This window comes from Oryzias latipes, chromosome 2 (assembly GCF_002234675.1).
Source record: "Oryzias latipes chromosome 2, ASM223467v1".
Lineage (NCBI taxonomy): Eukaryota > Metazoa > Chordata > Actinopteri > Beloniformes > Adrianichthyidae > Oryzias > Oryzias latipes.
This window is the reverse complement of record NC_019860.2, coordinates 16,520,706-16,540,641: the sequence shown is the minus strand read 5'-3', so window position 1 is coordinate 16,540,641 and position 19,936 is coordinate 16,520,706. Positions and strand designations below refer to the sequence as shown.

At 42.5% G+C, this 19,936-nt stretch overlaps 1 protein-coding gene across 6 annotated transcripts in view; it reads right to left on the bottom strand.

The window, feature by feature from the left end:
* LOC101159411 (multidrug resistance-associated protein 4-like) overlaps positions 1 to 19,936 on the bottom strand; it is a 142,385-nt gene that overhangs the window by 91,691 nt on the left and 30,758 nt on the right. The window contains exons 30-31 of one of the 6 annotated variants that reach the window (XM_023963378.1): positions 14,426 to 14,560; positions 13,916 to 14,350 (exon numbers count right to left, since the gene is read on the bottom strand). The exons of 4 other annotated variants lie outside the window; for them this stretch is intronic. In XM_023963378.1, the coding sequence (XP_023819146.1) occupies positions 14,258 to 14,350; positions 14,426 to 14,560 (228 nt within the window). In that variant the 3' untranslated portion in view covers positions 13,916 to 14,257. Of the gene's footprint in view, positions 1 to 13,915; positions 14,561 to 19,936 lie in introns of those variants that run through there. One more of the 6 variants, XM_023963375.1, reaches the window with a different exon arrangement.

The following is a 19,936-nucleotide window of genomic DNA, read 5'->3' as shown; positions in this document are numbered from 1 at the left end:
AACAGTTTGAGGTTAAAAATCGCAGAATTTGATTGTTGCACGCAGTGGCCGTTCACACTAACTTACTCCCCGGGCGAAAAAAATGCATGAATTTTACAAACTCGTTTTTACAGGGGTGTCAAACTCAGTCGCACAGGGGGCCTAAATTAAAAACACACTTTAGGTTGTGGGCCAAACAAGATAAACGTTTACTGAATACTAAACTTTTAAACCTTTACAACGTAACTTTTTGAGCAGAAATATAAATAAAAACAGGAATATTAATAATATAATTCAAATTAAACCTTAAATAACGTATAATATTTTGCTATCCATAATATATTCTGTCAAATTTATAGAAATATGTAGAACAAAACAAACAAAACTGGAAATATTAATACTTAGAAATAACAAATAAAATCATTACGTTTTCTTTGCTCTTTTGTCCATTTTTTAGAGCTGGACTCCTGGCATCATTTTTAACAAGAAGTTCCTTTCTGCTTGGTGTGTGAGGTCCTGTGTGTGTCTTTGTGAAATGTGTCACAGGGATTGGATTTCTTTTAAAAACCTGTTATTGTGAATATCATTTTTACGTCGTATAAAACATTAAAAACTGAGTCATTGAACTCATCACTATGATTATTCCAAAAATATTAGACATTTTTCTAATTTTGTGCAACACCAACAGTAAATTTCCTCCAAAAGTCCTCAATACATTAAAAAACAAACAAATGATCTATTGTTTAATTTTGATCTCCTAAAGCGCAGCTGTTTTACTGCATTACCTGCTGTCTTTGTCACACACTGACACCAACTAATCGACAGAAATGACGATAAAAATATCTACAATAGTTAGTAAATAATGACAGTATTAACATGAGCTGAGTGACGCAACAGAACGCGATGATGCCAGTGTTGGCTTGTCGCTGCTGAGCTCCTCACAGCCTGCGCCCACTTCCCCTCCCCTCTTCTTACACAAACGCAGCTCCCTCTCTAAGTCAGGAGTGGTTTGGGGCGCCAAATCGCTGGTTTTAGGCCCTTCCCAAGTCTGTGAAATAATAGACAATAGAAAACCGATAGAGGAAAGCCTCACATGGAGAAGAAATATAAAATAGAAACAGCATTAATTTATTAGAAAGTTAAAAAAAATTGATAGGAATAGAAATGGAATAGAATTTTTAGTTGGTACCATTTGAGTAGGTCATAAAAAACCTTTTATTTAATTTTTTCAAAAAAAAAAATCCATTTAGACCAATTTTAAAAAAATGATCAAGTATTTAAAGTCTCAATTTAAGATGTAAAGAAAGAACTACCCATCTTTCTTCAGAGTAAACGACTCTTGTTTCAAGAATTTGTTTTGTCTTGCAAGATAATTTAATCTTATAAAGTTTTTCAATAGTAAAATATTTGTAATATGCATCTAAAGCCCCAAACTATGAGAAACACTCAAGATATATAGATTTGAATGGATCTGGTAAATACAAAAATCATCAAGTTGAGACAGGAAATTTCCAGGAGCGTCCTCCAATCAGCAGATGGCAGTCTCAGAACTAGACAGAAGCACAAGAAGTTAGATTTGGAAAAAGAAGAATAGGAAACTCAGCTGGATCACATGAATTTGAGAGACGTCAAACAAGATGAGAGTGGCTGCAGTATGAGGAAGATTAGCAACAGATCATCCACAATGGCCATCCATAGGTAATCCTATACAGAGCCAAGATAAATTCTGGGATGAAGCACAATAAACAGGTCCAGGACAAAAAACTAAGTCAGGTTAAGTCCAAAACACAGGTCAAAATATCAGGACACAACAGGAGAATGACTGGCTGTAAGGGCAGTGAGCGTGAGAAAGAAGAAAGGCTCAACTAACCTCAAATTGTGTGTTAATGTTAGGGGTTGAAATTATTCTCTTGTTTTTTACCAAAAAGGAAACCTAGAACTCACACAAACTTCACCCTGGATGCAGCTGCTCAGCTATAGAAACCCAGTCCATGAAGCTCTCTGCGTTCTGTACTTGGGCTAATCTGAAGGTCACATGACATTTGGAGCTCTGTAGCAATTGACTGAGCAGAAAGTCTGCAACCTCTTTACAGTCTGTATGAATTAGTGCTTGATTTGATACACCTGTGACCAGGCCAAGTGATTAGGACACCTGTTTCTGATCATTTGAATGAGTGAGTGAAAACCTTTGGTAATACTGTGTGTTTGTGTGTGTGTTTGTGTATAGATATAAATATTAAAAAGTGCCTTCTTTTTTATATCAACATTAAAACATTTATGTTACAGAAACTAAAAAAAAGTGTCTGCAAACTCAAAGTGCTTTACAGTCACAAACACATTCACACACTGGTGGCATGGAGGCAGGCGGTGATGGCGGGCGATGCGTAGAGCATTTTCATTTCATTTTTTGTTTTTTTTTATTATTTCTTTCTGTTTGGTTTTGTTGTAAGTTTGGGTGATGATGAATATGTAAAACATTTGAGAGTGCAGGATACTGTCAAAAATGCATTTATATGTGTTCTATCATAAACAACTTAAACAGTGATGAATGTTGTTGTCTTTAGTCCTAAATTTCCTACAAAGTGGTATTGCTTAATTATTAGAATTTAGTAGCATAGATGTAAACGTCTTTAATCTTCAGCTATAAAGTAAAAGTAATGAATTTTATTCCTGCATTTCAACCCCAAAATGTCTTGAACACAGCAAGTTTGTCAAATTTTGAGGTAATAAACAATAAATGAAAACATTAAACATCACACATTAAAAGAAAGTGGATGTTATTGGCACATATTTCTATCTGATTGAAATTCACGTTGTCCACACGTAATCCGTGCAGCAAAGTTGCACTTTCCTGCATTTTAAGTGCGTCTAAGGCTGAATTTTGGTTTTGGTTGCACATATTCCAAATTAAAGTCCCATGGCATCTGTTTTCACAGACCTAGATGTGTGATATTTGTTCTCCACATCTGACCCAACCCCTGGAAGAGCGGTGAGCTGCAGACACTGCAGCGCTCAGGAACCATTTGGTGTATTTACTAACCTGAGCAAGGTGATTCCTCTGGATTGTAAAATGTTGCTGTCATCATTTTTGCAGGTAATTGTAAAACATTGCATCCCCTTTTGTGATTCTTGGTGTGCTTGTTTGGACATTGTCATTACTTCACTAAGAAAGGCACCAAAGACTCAATGCATAGTAATGGCACATGTGTGTCGCGTCGTCTGTTCCGTGACGCCAAACCCAGTAATACATATCCATGGTTTTTATGCTACAGAGCAGCTGTACTGCGCCTATAGCAGTGTGATTTTACGAGGAAGAGGCCAGTTCAGCTCCATTACAAATGTACTATTTTACCTGTTTTAATCTCTTACCTTTTCAACTAATGTAGTACTTTCAAAGCTTTGAGTAAAAACTGTGAAAAGAGAGAATGAAGCTCTTTAAGGTTCTGTGGGTGGCTCTCAAAAGAGCCGTTGTGGGTCAGTCCTTGGAGGACAGAAAACAGAATTCTGGAGCTGCCATGGGTCTGCTCCCTCTGCAGGAAAGTGGATCATGAAGTCTCTCAGCTGGAGAGCCTCTCTGTTGGCAGCAACCTATTTTATCCCGTGCAGCAGCTCGTCTTCAGTTACCACAGCCTCATCTCTGCAGGTTCCTGTGGTGCTGAGGACTTGATGAAGCTGTGAGAACACAAGAACTTCACACTCTGCTCTGAATCCTCAGTCAGGCACCAATACAGACCCTACTGTGCAGAGAGCATCCAGAAGGCATTTCTTTACAAGCAGGCGGGCTGGGGATAGGTCGTAGTTAAAGATGCACCTCTATCGGGAAAGGAGGCGCCCAGGGAATGACTGCATGGTATTTCTCTGCAGTGGGAAGTGGCCTCATCTGCCACAAAGACACAAAGATTGACTGATCCACTGTGAAACGTCTAACCCAGAGGTGGGCACTGAGGGCCGCAGTCCTGCATGTTTTCCAGCATACCCTGCTCTGGCATGTTCTGATTGGCTGGACACACCTGAACCAGGTAATCAGCCATGAGTAGGGCAAGATTATTGGCTGGACACACCTGAACCACGTAATCAGCCATGAGTAGGGCAAGAGTATCTGGAAATCATGCAGACACACCGGCCCTCGAGGCCTGGAATTGCCCACCCCTGGTCTAACCAAAGGTGGATGAAGCCAGTGTCCCACCGTCACTCGTCCTGCTCCAACATCTATCACCAACAACCAACCAAAGTCAGAAGAGGAACTACAGGAAAAGTTCCTTTGCTTTGTGGGCCTTCAGGACAACATGCCTGCTGTCCACTGCCCCACTGTCCACTGCCCCAGAGCAATTAAAAGCCACCAGACAAGAACTGATTAGTCTGGCTCCAGGGTGGGGTACTGGTAACTCTTATTGGGGGGAGTAAGGGCATCTAGTAATGAAAAGGTTTTTGTTTGAATCACCCTTAGTCTGGCCCGTCTCCCAGTTCCAGTTTGAGGTGAAGAACACGACCCGGCTACCGGCTCCTGGGATCATTCGGGCACGCAAACCCCTCCACCACGATAAGGTGGCGATTCAGGGAGGGGATATTTATCAGTCACTAGCCAATCACTAACAATTACTGTGGGGAAACCGAAGTTCTCGGAGAAAACCCACAAGACTGCCAAACTTTAATTTGGTTCATTATCTATACATTTTGGTGACTGATATTTATTTACTTACTTGTTTATTTATTTATTAATAAATTTGTGTATTTTATTATTATTTTTTTAATTATTATTATCATGGCCCACAGCAGTCTCTGACCATATTGTTTAGCCTCTACTTCACAAAAAAAAAAAGTATTTTTTAGAATCTAGGGAAAGCCGGAGCGCCCGGAGAGAACCCACTAATGCACAAAAACACAAAAACTATTTTGGCACATTGAGAGATTTGTGCAGAAAAACACACTTCCAGACAACTAACTATCCATCCATCCATCCATCCATCCATCCATCCATCCATCCATCCATCCATCCATCCATCCATCCATCCATCCATCCATCCATCCATCCATCCATCCATCCATCCATCCATCTTCTTCCGCTCATCTCGGACTTGGTCAGGGGGGCAGCAGTCTAAGCAAAGATGCCCAACTCACTTAAAAAAAAAAGTATTTTTTAGAATCTAGGGAAAGCCGGAGTGCCCGGAGAGAACCCACTAATACACAAAGGAACACAAAAACTATTTCTGCACATAGAGAGATTTGTGCAGCAAAAACACTTCCAGACAACTTGCCCAGATATCCTGCCCACTTCCTCAATCTTTTCTGGGGGCTGCCCTGAGATGTTCCCAGGCCAGCTGAGAGACACAATCTCCCCAGTGTGTCCTGGGTCTTCCCCGGGGATTCCACCCAGTGGGACATGCCTGGAACACCTCGGTGTCCAGGAGGAATCCAGACCAGATGCTCGAGCCTCCACTGGCTCCTCTTGATGAGGAGGAGCGGCGGCTCTACTCCTAGCTCTCTCCCAGTGACCGAGCTCCTCCCCCTGTCAGTGAGGGAGTGCCCAGCCACCATTGTTCATTCCTCCCCCATACCATCATACTACAGTGATGTGTACGATCTTTGTTCACCCAATATTTTTTACATTTTCAATTTTCAAACAATCTATCGTGAAAACCATTAACCCTTTAACTACAGAAACAAGACTAAATCAATGAAATTAAACACAGTGTTTCAAAAAATTAGGTTTTTGTAACTGTTTTTGATCATTTCCCATTTTAATTTATGGGGTCAAATTAGGATGAAAAAACAGATTCAAAATTTTAAGAATAGAGATTTTACAATAAAACTTGAATAAAAAATAAAATAAAACTGTTGACCAATGTTAATGTTAATTTGTAACATCTGCTTTTTTTGCTTTGTTGGTGTTGCCAACTTTTTTTTTTTTAGTTTTACAACGTTTTTGAATTTTCTTTTAAAACTTTAGCAGACGTATTTTAGTAAATCATCAAAGTAGAAGTCATCACAGAAATCTTCTGAAATACATTCTCTGATGAGCTGAGGTAGTGATGGATCTTCCTGGCATGAAGAGGAAGATTCTTCTGGTTCTTCCTCAACATTTAGTTCCATCTCAAAATTTGCTCTCCTCTCTCTTAGTTCAGATCCAACATTGGTGTTAGCTGCCTCTTCAAAGCCTTGTGGGTAATAATTGCTGCTCCTAAAAGTCCAGTTTTCTGGAATCTCTTGTAGAGACAGAGAGGAGAGCAAATTTTGAGATGGAACTAAATGTTGAGGAAGAACCAGAAGAATCTTCCTCTTCATGGCAGGAAGAACCATCACTACCTCAGCTCCTCAGAGAATGTATTTCAGAAGATTTCTGTAATGAACTCTATTTTGATGATTTTCTGAATTACATCAACTAAAGTTTTAAAACAAAATTCAAAAACATTGTAGAACTCCAAAAAAAAAAAAAAAAAGTTGGCAACACAAAAAAGCAGATGTTACAAATTAACATTATTGTTCATTGGTCAACAGTTTTAGTTTTATTTTTTTTTAATTCAAGTTATAATGTAAAATGTCTATTCTTAAAATTTACAATGTGTTTTTTCATACTAATTTGACCCCATAAATTAAGATGGGAAATGATCAAATGCAGTTAGAAAAGCTATTTTTAAAACATTATGTTTAATTTAATATATTTAGTTTTGTTTGCATGGTTAAAGTGTTAATGGTATTTACAAAAAATTGTTTGAAAATTGAAAATGTAAAAAATATTGGGTGAACAAAGGGTGCACAAATCTCTCAATGTGCAGAAATTGTTTTTGTGTTCCTATGTGCATTAGTGGGTTCTCTCCGGGCGCTCCGGCTTTCCCTAGATTCTAAAAAAGACTTTATTTTTAAGTGATTTGGGCATCTTCGCTTAGACTGCTGCCCCCCTGAACAAGTCCCAGATGACGGATGGATGGATGGATGGATGGATACTTAGTTGTCTGGAAGTGTTTTTCTGCGCAAATCTCTCAATGTGCCAAAATAGTTTTTGTGCTTCTTTGTGTATTAGTGGGTTTTCACCGGGCGCTCCGACTTTCCCTAGATTCTAAAAAAGACTTTTTTTAAAGTGAATTAGAGGTTAAACAATATGGTCAGTGTCTGCTGTGGGCCTTGATAATAACAATTAAAGATAAATAATAAAATACACAATTCAATTGTATTGTAGGTAATTTAATAAGTAAATAAATAAATAAATAAATAAATTAATAAATAAATAAATAAATAAAAATCAGTCACCAAAATGTATAAATAATGAACCAAATTAAAGTTTGGCAGTCTTGTGGGTTTTCTCCGAGAACTTCGGTTTCCCCACAGTAATTGTTAGTGATTGGCTAGTGACTGATAAATATCCCCTCCCTGAATCGCCACCTTATCGTGGTGGAGGGGTTTGCGTGCCCGAATGATCCCAGGAGCCGGTAGCCGGGTCGTGTTTTCCACCTCAAACTGGAACTGGGAGACGGGCCAGACTAAGGGTGATTCAAACAAAAACCTTTTCATTACTAGATGCCCTTACTCCCCCCAATAAGAGTTACCAGTACCCCACCCTGGAGCCAGACTAATCAGTTCTTGTCTGGTGGCTTTTAATTGCTCTGGGGCAGTGGACAGTGGGGCAGTGGACAGCAGGCATGTTGTCCTGAAGGCCCCCAAAGCAAAGGAACTTTTCCTGTTGTTCCTCTTGTGGCTTTGGTTGGTTGTTGGTGATAGATGTTGGAGCAGGACGAGTGACGGTGGGACACTGGCTTTATCCACCTTTGGTTAGACGCTTCACAGTGGATCAGTCAATCTTTGTGTCTTTGTGGCAGATGAGGCCACTTCCCACTGCAGAGAAACTCCATGCAGTCATTCCCTGGGCGCCCCCTTTCCCAATAGAGGTGCATCTTTAACTACGACCTATCCCCAGCCCGCATGCTTGTAAAGAAATGCCTTCTGGATGCTCTCTGCACAGTAGGGTCTGTATTGGTGCCTGACTGAGGATTCAGAGCAGAGTGTGAAGTTCTTGTGTTCTCACAGCTTCATCAAGTCCTCACACAGCACCACAGGAACCTGCAGAGATGAGGCTGTGGTAACTGAAGACGAGCCGCATCAAGAATGATGTTGCTGTCATCAAGAATGATGACAGCAACATTTTACAATCCAGAGGAATCACCTTGCTCAGGTTAGTAAATACACCAAATGGTTCCTGAGCGCTGCAGTGTCTGCAGCTCACCGCTCTCCCAGGGGTTGGGTCAGATGTGGAGAACAAATATCACACATCTAGGTCTGTGAAAACAGATGCCATGGGACTTTAATTTGGAATATGTGCAACCAAAACCAAAATTCAGCCTCAGACGCACTTAAAATGCAGCAAAGGAGGAGGAAGATGAGACAGAGCAGCATGATCCACAGCCAGCATAAATGACAGAAGATAATGAGGAAGAGAAAGATGAGACAGCATCAGACGAGGGACAGTCAGCATCATTGGTCAGAGAAACAAGGCAAAAGCAGGGGCTCGGCCTGTTCCTGGACCAACAGGTGAAGTTAGAATTATGTTGCCCTAATAATAAAACTGTTTCATGTTTATAACTAGTCTGAATAGAAATGTCTACAGATATAATGAATAATTACAATGGAAGGGCATTATTATTTCAGAACAACTGGTTTCACTTTTTGTTCATTATAGATTTTTCCCAGTCAAGAGCTGAACACCCCAAGCAGACACACCTGAGCGTTAAATATAAACACAATAAATCAAAATTTATCAGTAGCCTTTAACTTTCTTTTAGTTTTTTTAAAGGCTGTTTTACTACGTCAGTAGAATGAATTTTAAAAATATAACTCGTGGTTGAAAAATTTCTGGAGGCGCCTCTGTATGGAAGCATAGAAAACAGAATCCCTGGAATTGTTTCCTCACGTCAATAAAGTTTATATGAATTGAAATGTGAGCCAAGCTAATAATGTTGCTACTGGTTATAATGTCCTATACATTTCCCAATAAGAGAATATTCTAAGAATTATATAGTTAAAACATCTCTTAAGATTCTGACTCAATTTAAGCGGTTTTTTTTTTGGATTACAAATCTACTCGCCTAATGCCCCTTTAGCAACTAATCCTTTTACGCCATCTCTTGTTGATAACGTCTTCTTAAAATGGGCCGATCTTGGTTTACGGACCTTTAAATATCTGTCATTGATGATGGTTTGCTTCTTTCCAACAATTATCAGAAAGATTCTCCCTCCCGAAGCAACATTTTTTCAGATTTCACATTTTTACATATCTGAAACCAAACGACACTGTTACGGGGAGCGGTGGGAGGTACCCAGGCGCAGAGAGGAGAGGGGGCAGGAGGATGCAGGGAATGGGGTTTAATAACAAAACCAAAGACAAAAACAAGACCACTGCATACGGCAGGCAAAACTTGAAACACTAGAAATGTACTAAGCTCAGAAACCGGGGAAGAATACAATATGGACCAGCACAGGAGGAAGGGAAAGACAGCACTTAAATACATACAAAGCAACAGGACACAGGTGGAAACACTCAGGACTGATGGGGCAAGGTAAAACTCGAAACTACAACGAAACAGGAAATACTACAAAATAAAACAGGAAATCAAGGAACAAAACACAAAGTGACTGAAACCGTAACATAACCCCCCCCCTCAAGGAACCGCACCGAGGTTCCTCCAAGAGTCCAGGAGGAGGGGGCCCGAAAGGCCAATCCAAGGGCCAACAGCAGTCTGGCGAAGCGGGTCCGGAGGACGGCCCGGACCTCCTCGGGGCCGGAACGGGTCGAGGTGCGTCCAGCAACCTCCTCGGGGCCGGAACGGGTCGAGGTGCGTCCAGCAACCTCCTCGGGGCCGGAACGGGTCGAGGTGCGTCCAGCAACCTCCTCGGGGCCGGAACGGGTCGAGGTGCGTCCAGCAACCTCCTCGGGGCCGGAACGGGTCGAGGTGCGTCCAGCAACCTCCTAGGAGCCGGAACGGGTCGAGGTGCGTCCAGCAACCTCCTAGGAGCCGGAACGGGTCGTGGTGCGTCCAGCAACCTCCTCGGAGCCGGAACGGGTCGTGGTGCGTCCAGCAACCTCCTCGGAGCCGGAACGGGTCGTGGTGCGTCCAGCAACCTCCTCGGAGCCGGAACGGGTCGTGGTGCGTCCAGCAACCTCCTCGGAGCCGGAACGGGTCGTGGTGCGTCCAGCAACCTCCTCGGAGCCGGAACGGGTCGTGGTGCGTCCAGCAACCTCCTCGGAGCCGGAACGGGTCGTGGTGCGTCCAGCAACCTCCTCGGAGCCGGAACGGGTCGTGGTGCGTCCGGGACCCTCCTGGGAGCAGGGACAGGAGGAGATGCGTCCGGCAACCTCCTTGGAGCCGGAACAGTTCGTGATGGGTCCGGCTCCCTCCTGGACGCAGGACCGGGTTGGGAGGCCTCCAGTTCCCCCTCCGGACCCAAAACGGGGCATCGAGAGGGACGGTGGCGACGACGACGGCCCCTTCGCACAGCCAAACGAGGCCCGTCGAAGAAGGAGGCGGGGAGCTGACCCTCCAAAGTCCACTGGGACTCGACCCCCTCCTCCTCCAGGTAAGGGTCCTCCCACAGCCACAGGTCCTGGTCCAGAGGCTCCAGGAAGGCCCGTGGCCGGAGACTGTCCAGCGCCATCTAGGAGTCAAGGGAGGACTTACGGTGAGGGCGGTGAGGGCGGCGGTGACGGCGACCTCCTCTTGAGGCTAGGCGACTCCCCTCGAAAATGGAACCGGAGACCTGGGACCAGGGGCATCTGGTCCTCTCTGCCTCCTGGCAATATGCCTCCAGGAGCCGCATGTCCTTCATGCCCGGGTAGAGGAACTCGTCCGGCCGTTCTTCGTCTGCCTCCTGGCAGAATGCTCCAAAACCCCCAACGTCACTCTCTGCTGGGTACATATATGGCTGGTCCATAATGTTACGGGGAGCGGTGGGAGGTACCCAGGCGCAGAGAGGAGAGGGGGCAGGAGGATACAGGGAATGGGGTTTAATAACAAAACTAAAGACAAAAACAAGACCACTGCATACGGCAGGCAAAACTCAAAACACTAGAAATGTACTAAGCTCAGAAACCGGGGAAGAATACAATATGGACCAGCACAGGAGGAAGGGAAAGACAGCACTTAAATACATACAAGGCAACAAGACACAGGTGGAAACACTCAGGACTGATGGGGCAAGGTAAAACTCGAAACTACAACAAAACAGGAAATACTACAAAATAAAACAGGAAATGAAGGAACAAAACACAAAGTGACTGAAACCGTAACAGACACAGCAAATACAATTCTAATCTTTTCCAGACTAAGTAACTTCTTCTGGGGGCTCCCTTTGGTCTGATTTTATCTCATGGATAGGTTTACTTATTGCTTATTTTAATTTACTTTTCTGAAAAATTTGTGCATGGGTTAAGTTACAATTTTTGGAATCTATTATATTTTCTAAAGCTTTAATAGAGAGGGTTGGTGCAGTTTGTGTTTCTCTTTTTTATTTTTGTCTTTCTTTTGATTTTTGTTGTTTTTGTTGTGTTTTCAGCTCTTTTATTTTTATTTTATTTAACTAAGAAGATTGTACAAAAGTACCTTTATTTCGGTTATTCTGGTGTCTGTGATTTGATGGAGATTTTGTACAATTTCTGCATAAAACAAATAAAGTTTGAAAAAAAAATGTTGCTACTGCAACTTCACTTTGTCCCAGTCATGGAACTCCGCCCCCCGCCCCCCCATCAAAACAGAAAAATGACAAAAAGGTTAGAGAGAAACATTGATTCAGATGGTATTTAACAGAGAGAACAAACAGTGGTGTCTATAGGCTAGTCTCCTGAAAACTGGATTATAAGGAAAGAACACAAAAACCTCAAGAGACTCATATGAGTCATTTAAGAGATTCTGCTCCACAACTGAAGTTGAACATTTACCTAAGGTTGTGCACGGACAACAGAAGCTTTATTTCTGTGAAAAATCCACAGAGATTTATTTGTTTATTTTTTTTCTAAAATCTAAAATACTGTTACTTTATATTTTCTGACTTTTTATGGAAAGAAGAGAGGGTGGTGGAGTACACGGAGCTGGAGAGCGAAGCAGACTGGGAAACCTGGAGACATCCTGCAGCCGATTAACCGAGCCAAGGGTGAACTTTTCCCACAGCCCAGACGGGCCTCTGGTCCTCAAAGACATCAGCACCACCTTCCAAGCCAGCGAGAAGATGAAGCACCTGCTGGAATAAAATTCTATATATAACATTAGGTACAGGAATATCTACTGAACGCTGCCCCCCACCCCACCCCTTCTCTCTGTCCAGGACCCGGTTCTCTTCACCGACACTGTGAGGAAGAACCTGGACCCGTTCAGCCAGCACACCGATGAAGCTCTGTGGCAGGACCTCCAGGAGGCGAGTACCCTCTTCTTCCCCACACGGCCACAGAACTGAGGCGGGGGGCTTCACCTCCGTGTTCCACCCTGCAGGTGCAGCTGAAGCCTGCAGTGGAGGAGCTGCCCCAGAAGCTGGAGACGGTTCTGGCCGAGTCCGGCTCCAACTTCAGCGTGGGTCAGAGGCAGCTGATGTGTTTGGCCAGAGCCATCTTGAGGAAGAACCGCATCCTCATCATCGACGAGGCCACGGCCAACGTGGACCCGAGGTGAGATTCTCACGCAGATGCAGTTCCTCACATCACCACTAGGGGTTTCACTCACTGATTCATTGTTCAGGACTACAGTTTGATGCTCATTGTAAAATGAATGGAAAAAACCTCTAAAAACTGTTTTCAAAGATTTCAGATTTTTATCATATGTATTTAACTGATACATTTAGATTTAAAATAATACCTTAACCACAATAATTTTATAAAATAATACACACTGTATTTTTATACATTTATTGAAAAAATATTTTGAATTTTTTAATGTTAGTCATTAATTTTCTGAACTTTTCTTTTTTGGTCTGTAATTTTCGTCCGTATTAGCAAAAGTAGTTTATTTAAGCTGTTTTAATAGTTTGTATATCATTTTAGTAGAATTTAATTTTGTGTAAAATTTTCTAACAATTTTTAAAATTTCTTTAAAATGTATTTTTTTTCACATCTGGAATATTATGCATTAATTTCATTTCTTAATATTCTTTTATGTTTTGGTCAAATATTTTTTTAATTTGTTCTTTAGTGTTATCCCTGCATTTACACTTCTTCACAGAAAATCCAGTTTTTCAATATTTTTAACTTCAGTGTTTAATTTTGATCCAACATGTTTCAGTATCTTCCTCATGTTTTGGCGTCAATTGCCCACCAGTTGAAGAAGATGCCGTCTGGATCCACTGTTTCTAAAACTAAAGCCATAAAGTTTCATCTTGTTGCCCGTCACTAGTTTACTAATAAAAGCAGCAATAATGGGATTAAAGTCATAAAAACATTTGCTATAACTTGTTATTTAATAAGTATTCTTGTGTTAAATTCAACATTTCTAAAGTATAAAAACCTTTTTTCTATGTATATTTTGGGCTCAACACGTATAACGGGGCCTCATTCTTATGTATTTTCTAAAGAGGGCGTGGTCTTCACCAATGATGCCTGTTATTATTATGCAAATGATTTTTTTCTTGCTTGGTTTCAGGACGGACGAGCTGATCCAGAAAACCATCCGGGAGAAATTCAGAGCGTGCACCGTGATCACCATCGCTCACCGCCTCAACACCACCCCACCCCCTGAGGGACAAGCTCCACCCCTCTCCCATTGTGGGGGAACTAAAACTATGTTTTCCTGATCTTCTTGAAGGCAGCACAGACAGCAGAGCCGTCCTGATGGGCTGCAGACTCTGAACACAGGTGAGGCGGGAACAAGGCGGAGCCTCCAAACTGAGGGATTTCACGCTCCAGAAACGGCTTTCAGTGAAATGAACTCATGATTCAAATGTTTTTAATGAAACACAAAGATGGAAAAAATTCTTGAAAATCTAATTTATTTTTGAGGTTTTTATAAATATTTGTATGAAGAGTTTTTGAGTCTTCAGCTGCTTCAAAAACACATAAAGTCCAAAAACTGAAATGTTCATTTAGTGCAGCAAAGTATTTACAGAAACAAACTCTTCATCCTCTCAACAACGCTCGCCTGTGAGGAAGAGGAGAACTCTTCAGCTCTCTTTCTCTCTCTGGCTGGCGTTCGATGCCGGCTGTGGCTGTGGTGCAGCGTCCCAGCAGCGTCCCAGCAGCAGGGAAGTGCTTCCATCAGAGGCTGGACCCGCTCGGGCCGGACTGCTCCGTTCTGAGGCAGCAGCGTGTCTGAGCTCACAGAGCCGTTTCAAAGATGACCAGGTGACCGTCCGCCGTCTCTGCGTGTCCGTTGGCCGGCGGGGCGGGACGTCGGCTGCTGTTGTAAGCCTGCAGGAGGAAAGGCCCGGTTTGGTTCTGCCAGAACTTTGCTGGATCCTCTGAGGTGTCTCCTGTGGAACTGACCTGTTTGGCTGCTTCATGTAAAGCTGCAGATTCCTGTTTGCCCGTCTGCTGAACCATCTTGAAGAAGATGCCGTCTGGATCCTGCAGCAGCACCAAGGGTTCTGCAAAGGCCCGGATCCGACCGGCATCCAGAACCTGCAGCAGACACCAGCATCCAACTGACTAATAAAGTGTTTTTTTTTAGAGCCTCTGTCTCTTATTTGGTTCAATAAACATCTTTGTAACAAATATTTCATTTCTGCTCAAATGAACCAATTAAAGTATGAAATAAAGGTTGAAACATCTTCACTGATGAACCTTTTCCTGCTTTTCTGGATCAGAGAAGCAGGAAGGAAAAACTGATGAAGATCTAGCAAACCACTAAACTGATGAAGATCTTTAGAATTTCAATCCAGTTTGATGAAGAGGAGGATGTTGATCTAATGATTGTCTTCATCAGACCTTCATCTTCACGCTGCTGATCAGCCACTAAACTGACTGGTGGATGATGTTCATGTCTGAGTTATCTCCCTACATCTGAACAGAGTGGCTCAGTGGAAAGACGTCTGACCACTAAAGTGGAAGTGTGAGGGTTCAAATCCCACCAAGGATATTTGTAGAGAAACTGAGCAGTTTTTTTAGAGTGTAGATCATCTTCATCTTAAATCAGAGATGAGCTCCTGTACAGACACAGACAAAGTAGTTCAGTGGTAATGACTTGAACTCATAGACACAAGGTTGAGGGTTCAAATCCCTTTGTTTGTCTTTGTAGTTTTCTTCAGAGTGTAGAACGTCTTCACCTTAAATGAGAGATGAGCTGCTGTTCTGACACAAGCAGAACAGCTCGGTGGTAATGATTTCATCTGACTAGCAGATGAGTGAGGGTTCAATTCCCCCCAAATGTATTTGTAAAAAACAGATCAGAGTTTTTTCAGACTCTGGAACGTCTTCACCTCATTGGAACAATGAGCTGCTGCTCTGTTGCAGACATGATGGCTCAATGGAAAAACATCAGACCATCAAAGCAAAAGGTTGAAGGTTCAAATCCCACACAATCTCTATGTAAATAATCTAATAGTTTTTCCACAAGTTATAAACATCTTCACCTCATAAGAACGAGAAGTTGCTGTTCTAGTCTAGGTAGAGTAGCACAGTGGTAGAGAAGAGGGTATTAAAGTGGGACGGTGCAGGGTTCAATTCCCAGTTTGTGACAGAGGCAGTAACTTACCTCTGTCAGATAGAAAATAAATAAGTCAGTGTAGTTTGTAAAGGTGAAGGAAATGGGAGAAAGCAGCAGAAGATAGGAAAGGTTGTAGGATAGAGAAGAGACAGATCAGGTGAAGGAGAGGAACAGGAGGAGAGGCTGGTCACAGAAAAGAACAATGAAAGAAATATCAAAGAAAGATGTGGCCAGCCTCTGAGGGGGAGGATGAATGAAGAGAGGGCAAGAGTACATAATTTGAACAGGAAAATGGTTAAGCAGACAACTATTTTTATTTGTCTATTATGCAGAGCCTCAAGGTAAGGTTTGTCATTTTAGTAGTAGCAAGAAAAATCTATTTTTTCACTACACTCCCTATCTCTCCTTTACTGCTCCCATCCTTTGCTGCCTTGCTCCCATTGGAGACTGGCCACATTTCTTTTCAACCTCTTCACCTCCTTTTTGTGGCCGATCTCCACCCACCCACCACTGTCCTGCCTCCCTGACCTCTACACCTGTCTACACTTTTTCTTCCTGAACTATCTTCAGCTAACTTCCCCTGATTTTCTATAATCCTGTCTTCACTTCTTGTTTAATCATTTTAAGTCCTTCTTATTTTTATCTGACAGAGGTAAGTTACTGCCTCTGTCTCAAGTTGGGAATTGAACCTGCACTCTTCTGATTATTAATAACCTGCTCTCTACCACTGTGCTACTCTACCTAGACTAGCACAGCAGCTCATCGTTCTTATCAGGTGAAGACGTTCCACATTGTGGAAAAACTATTAGATTATATACTAAGACACATAGCAGGATTTGAACCCGCAACCGTTTGCTTTGATGGTCTGATGTTTTTCCACTGAGCCATCATGTCTGCAGCAGAACAGCAGCTCGTCGTTCTTATGAGGTGAAGACTTTCCAGACTCTGAAAAAACTGTTATTTTATGCAGAAAGACGTTCAGTGGGAATTGAACCCTCAGTGTTTTGCTCCAAGCATCAAGTCATTACCACTGAGCTGTTCTGTCTGCAGCAGATCTGCAGCTCGTCTCTCTTTTGACGTGAAAATGTTCTACACTCTGAAAAAACCTTTGATTTACAAAGACACTACTAGGGATTTGAACCCTCAACCTTGTGTCCATAAGTTCAAGTCATTACCACTGAACTGCTTTGTCTGATTCAGAGCTGCAGCTCTTCTCTGATTTGAGATGAAGATGATCTACACTCTAAAAAAACTGTTTAATTCTACGATACTTTGTGGGATTTGAACCGCATATATTTTTTTTAGAGGTCAGACATTTTACCAAAGAGCCGCCCTGTCTGCATCAGACCAGCAGATCATCGTTCTAATGAGGTGAAGATGTTCCACACACTAATTTATTTAGTAAAAAGTTTAACAGGATTTGAACCCTCACACTTGTCCTTCAGGGAGAGACGTGCTCCCACTGAGCCACTCTATCTGCAGCACAGCAGCAGATCAACTCCTATTTCTAGAAAATGAGAGAAACAAAATCTAAACAGAAACTTTCTGTAGAAGATAGAAGTCTGTGATCCATCAGTGACATCAGCAGCTGAATGGAGGAATGAACGACTCCAGACTGAGAGGTTGCGGGTTCAAGTCCACATAATAATAAAATGTCATGGTGGTTCCCTTAGAGCAGGGGTCGGCAACCTGCGGCTCCGGAGCCGCATGTGGCTCTTTTATCCTTGTGCTGTGGCTCTCTGTAGTTTAGTAAAATACCTATTATGTTTTAAGATTGTGGTGGTGCCTTTAACACTATCGGGATGTGCGAGAGCGTGGAGGGGGCGTGTCTGTGGCTGTGAACGCAGACCACAGTCTGTTATGGCATGGTAAGTTCTTCTAAAAAGACTACATGTTGAATGAGAAGTGAATCAAAGCCTCATTATGCAGAACCTCTCCGGGTCGTCTGTCCACCAGCTGTTGTATTTTTGTGAGGAGGTCTGAACCTGGAGTGGGTCGGAACCAGGCGAGCTGCTCGTCCCAGGAGCGGCTCCCCTGTTCTGATGACTACGTTCGGCTAGCAGTAAACAGGAAAGGTTAATAAAAATAATTTTACAAAATACTAAAGGCCTTTTTATTAGTATTGACATTAGTATTGTTGATATTAGTATTACTATTAAATAAAAAAATCTAAATGTAGACTTCTAAGTGAAGTTCTATGTGACTGTCGACTTGCGTCCCCACCACGAATACCGGCAGCGTGTAATCCCAACAATGTTCCGACTCAGGTAGGCAGTGGCGGTTCTACACTGACTTACTCCCTGGGCGAGTAACCCCACCAACGCCGCACACATACAAAATTTGACAACAACATCCTGTTGTGTTCCCTATCTTCTATTTAGCCATTTTACACAAAAAATGCATGAATTTTCGACACCTGTATTACAGGGGGGTCAAACTCAGTCACACAGGGGGCCTAAGTTAAAAACACGCAAAGGTTTTGGGCCGAAGAAGATAAACGTTAACCGAACACACTAAAGCTAAACTTTTAAACCTTTTAAACTGAACTTTTTGAACATAAATATGAATAAAAACAGGAACACAAGTTAAACCTTAAATAACTTGTAATATTTTGCTCTCCATAGAAATATATTCTGTCAAAATTATACAAATATGAACATGCTGCTGAACAAAACAAAGAAAGCCTGGAAATATTGATAAGAAATTACAAATCAAATAATTTCGTTTTATTTTTGCTCTTTTATCATATTTTAGAGCTAGACACCTGCTTCATTTTTAGCAATAATTTCTTAATGTGTGACGTCCTGTGTGTGTCTTTGTGAAACATATCAGAGGGATTAGATCTAAGAAAAAAAACTTATTGTGATTAATATGTTTAGGTCTTATAAAACATTAAAGACTAAATCATAGAACTCATCAGTGGGATTACTCCAAAAATATTTGGCATTTCCCTAAATTTGTGCAACACCAACAGCAAAAAATCCTCCAAAAAACCTCAATCTATATCAAAAACCGCCACTGCAGGTAGGACAACGATGGAGAATTTTGAGGAAAATTGAAGTTCCTGAAGAAAACAGTACATTTAATGGCAGATTGATTTGCTTTAAACAACTTTACCAGTATGGTTTGTATGTAATGAAAAATTAGCAAACAACAAAGTCTCAAATGTGGCGAGACATTCCAGAATAAACAGGCATCTTTTGCCCCAAAACATCCTAATCCTGATGAGAAAAAAAAGTTGTTTGTCTTTTGAAGAAGCAGATTAACTACTAGTGAATTACGCTAAATTTGATAGTTGTGGCATCTCGGAAAATAGTTCTCATCGGAACCCATTAAATGGGTTTTCTAAATGGTGTTACAGCTAGCTCCATGTGTTTTAATTTCTGTGGGAAACTGATCCAAATGGCTCTTTGAGTGGTAAAGGTTGCTGACCCCTGCCTTAGAGGGAGGGGCTAAATGTTAGGAAGACATCTTTTTTTTTTTTTTTAACTTGTCCTGTCCAACAGCTGGGCAGACAGATGAGAGCTGAGGGCCTCTTGTGTTGGACATATTTTACTTTAACAAGAGGGGTTATTAATCTTCAGACAGACCAAAGGTCTGTCTGAATAAACCCCTTTTGTAATTGAGGCCAAACTTTATTGATTTCAATCATGTCTGAAAATCTTTGGTGTTGGACCGGACGGAAAAGGAAAGAGGGGAAGAAGAGAGAGGGACGTTAGAGAGAGGGGGGGTAGGGGGTGATAATAGGAGGGGAAGGGGGACAAGACCATGAAGCAGCATAAAGCAACAAGTTTACTGGTTGTTAATCATTATGGTAAGGTTCAAATGTAGTACAAAAAGGGCGGGGCCTGTCCACACACACACTCAAATGTTATAAACACACCTGCTAGCTGCAAAAATGTCCACCTGTCGACATGTACACAAAACATAGTGTTCAGTCATTCAGTCATGCAAACTGTTAGTGCAAAGGTGAGCTGACACCTGTGCTCAGGTGAGTGTTTATGTTCTTCTAAAATGGATGGTGGAACGTGAAAAGAAGGAGGGAGAGTGCCCAGCCATCCCCACCCCAAGACCCCCACCGCAGCAGCAGCAGCGGCAGCCGGAATCCCCCCAACGCCACACGGGAACCGGCAGGGAACAACCGCCGCCCGGGCGACCAAGCCCGCCACCCAGGCCAGGGCCAGCAGGGCCGCCGCAAGGCCCCCAGAGCCAGAGGCCAGGGAGGCACGGAGGGAAAGAGAGCGCCGCCCCAGCCCAACCAGGAGAGCAGCCCCCCCGCCGCGCCGGGAGAACCCAACGCAGGGCCCCACCGGAGAAGGACGCCCACAGCCCCAAACGAGCACCCCACCACC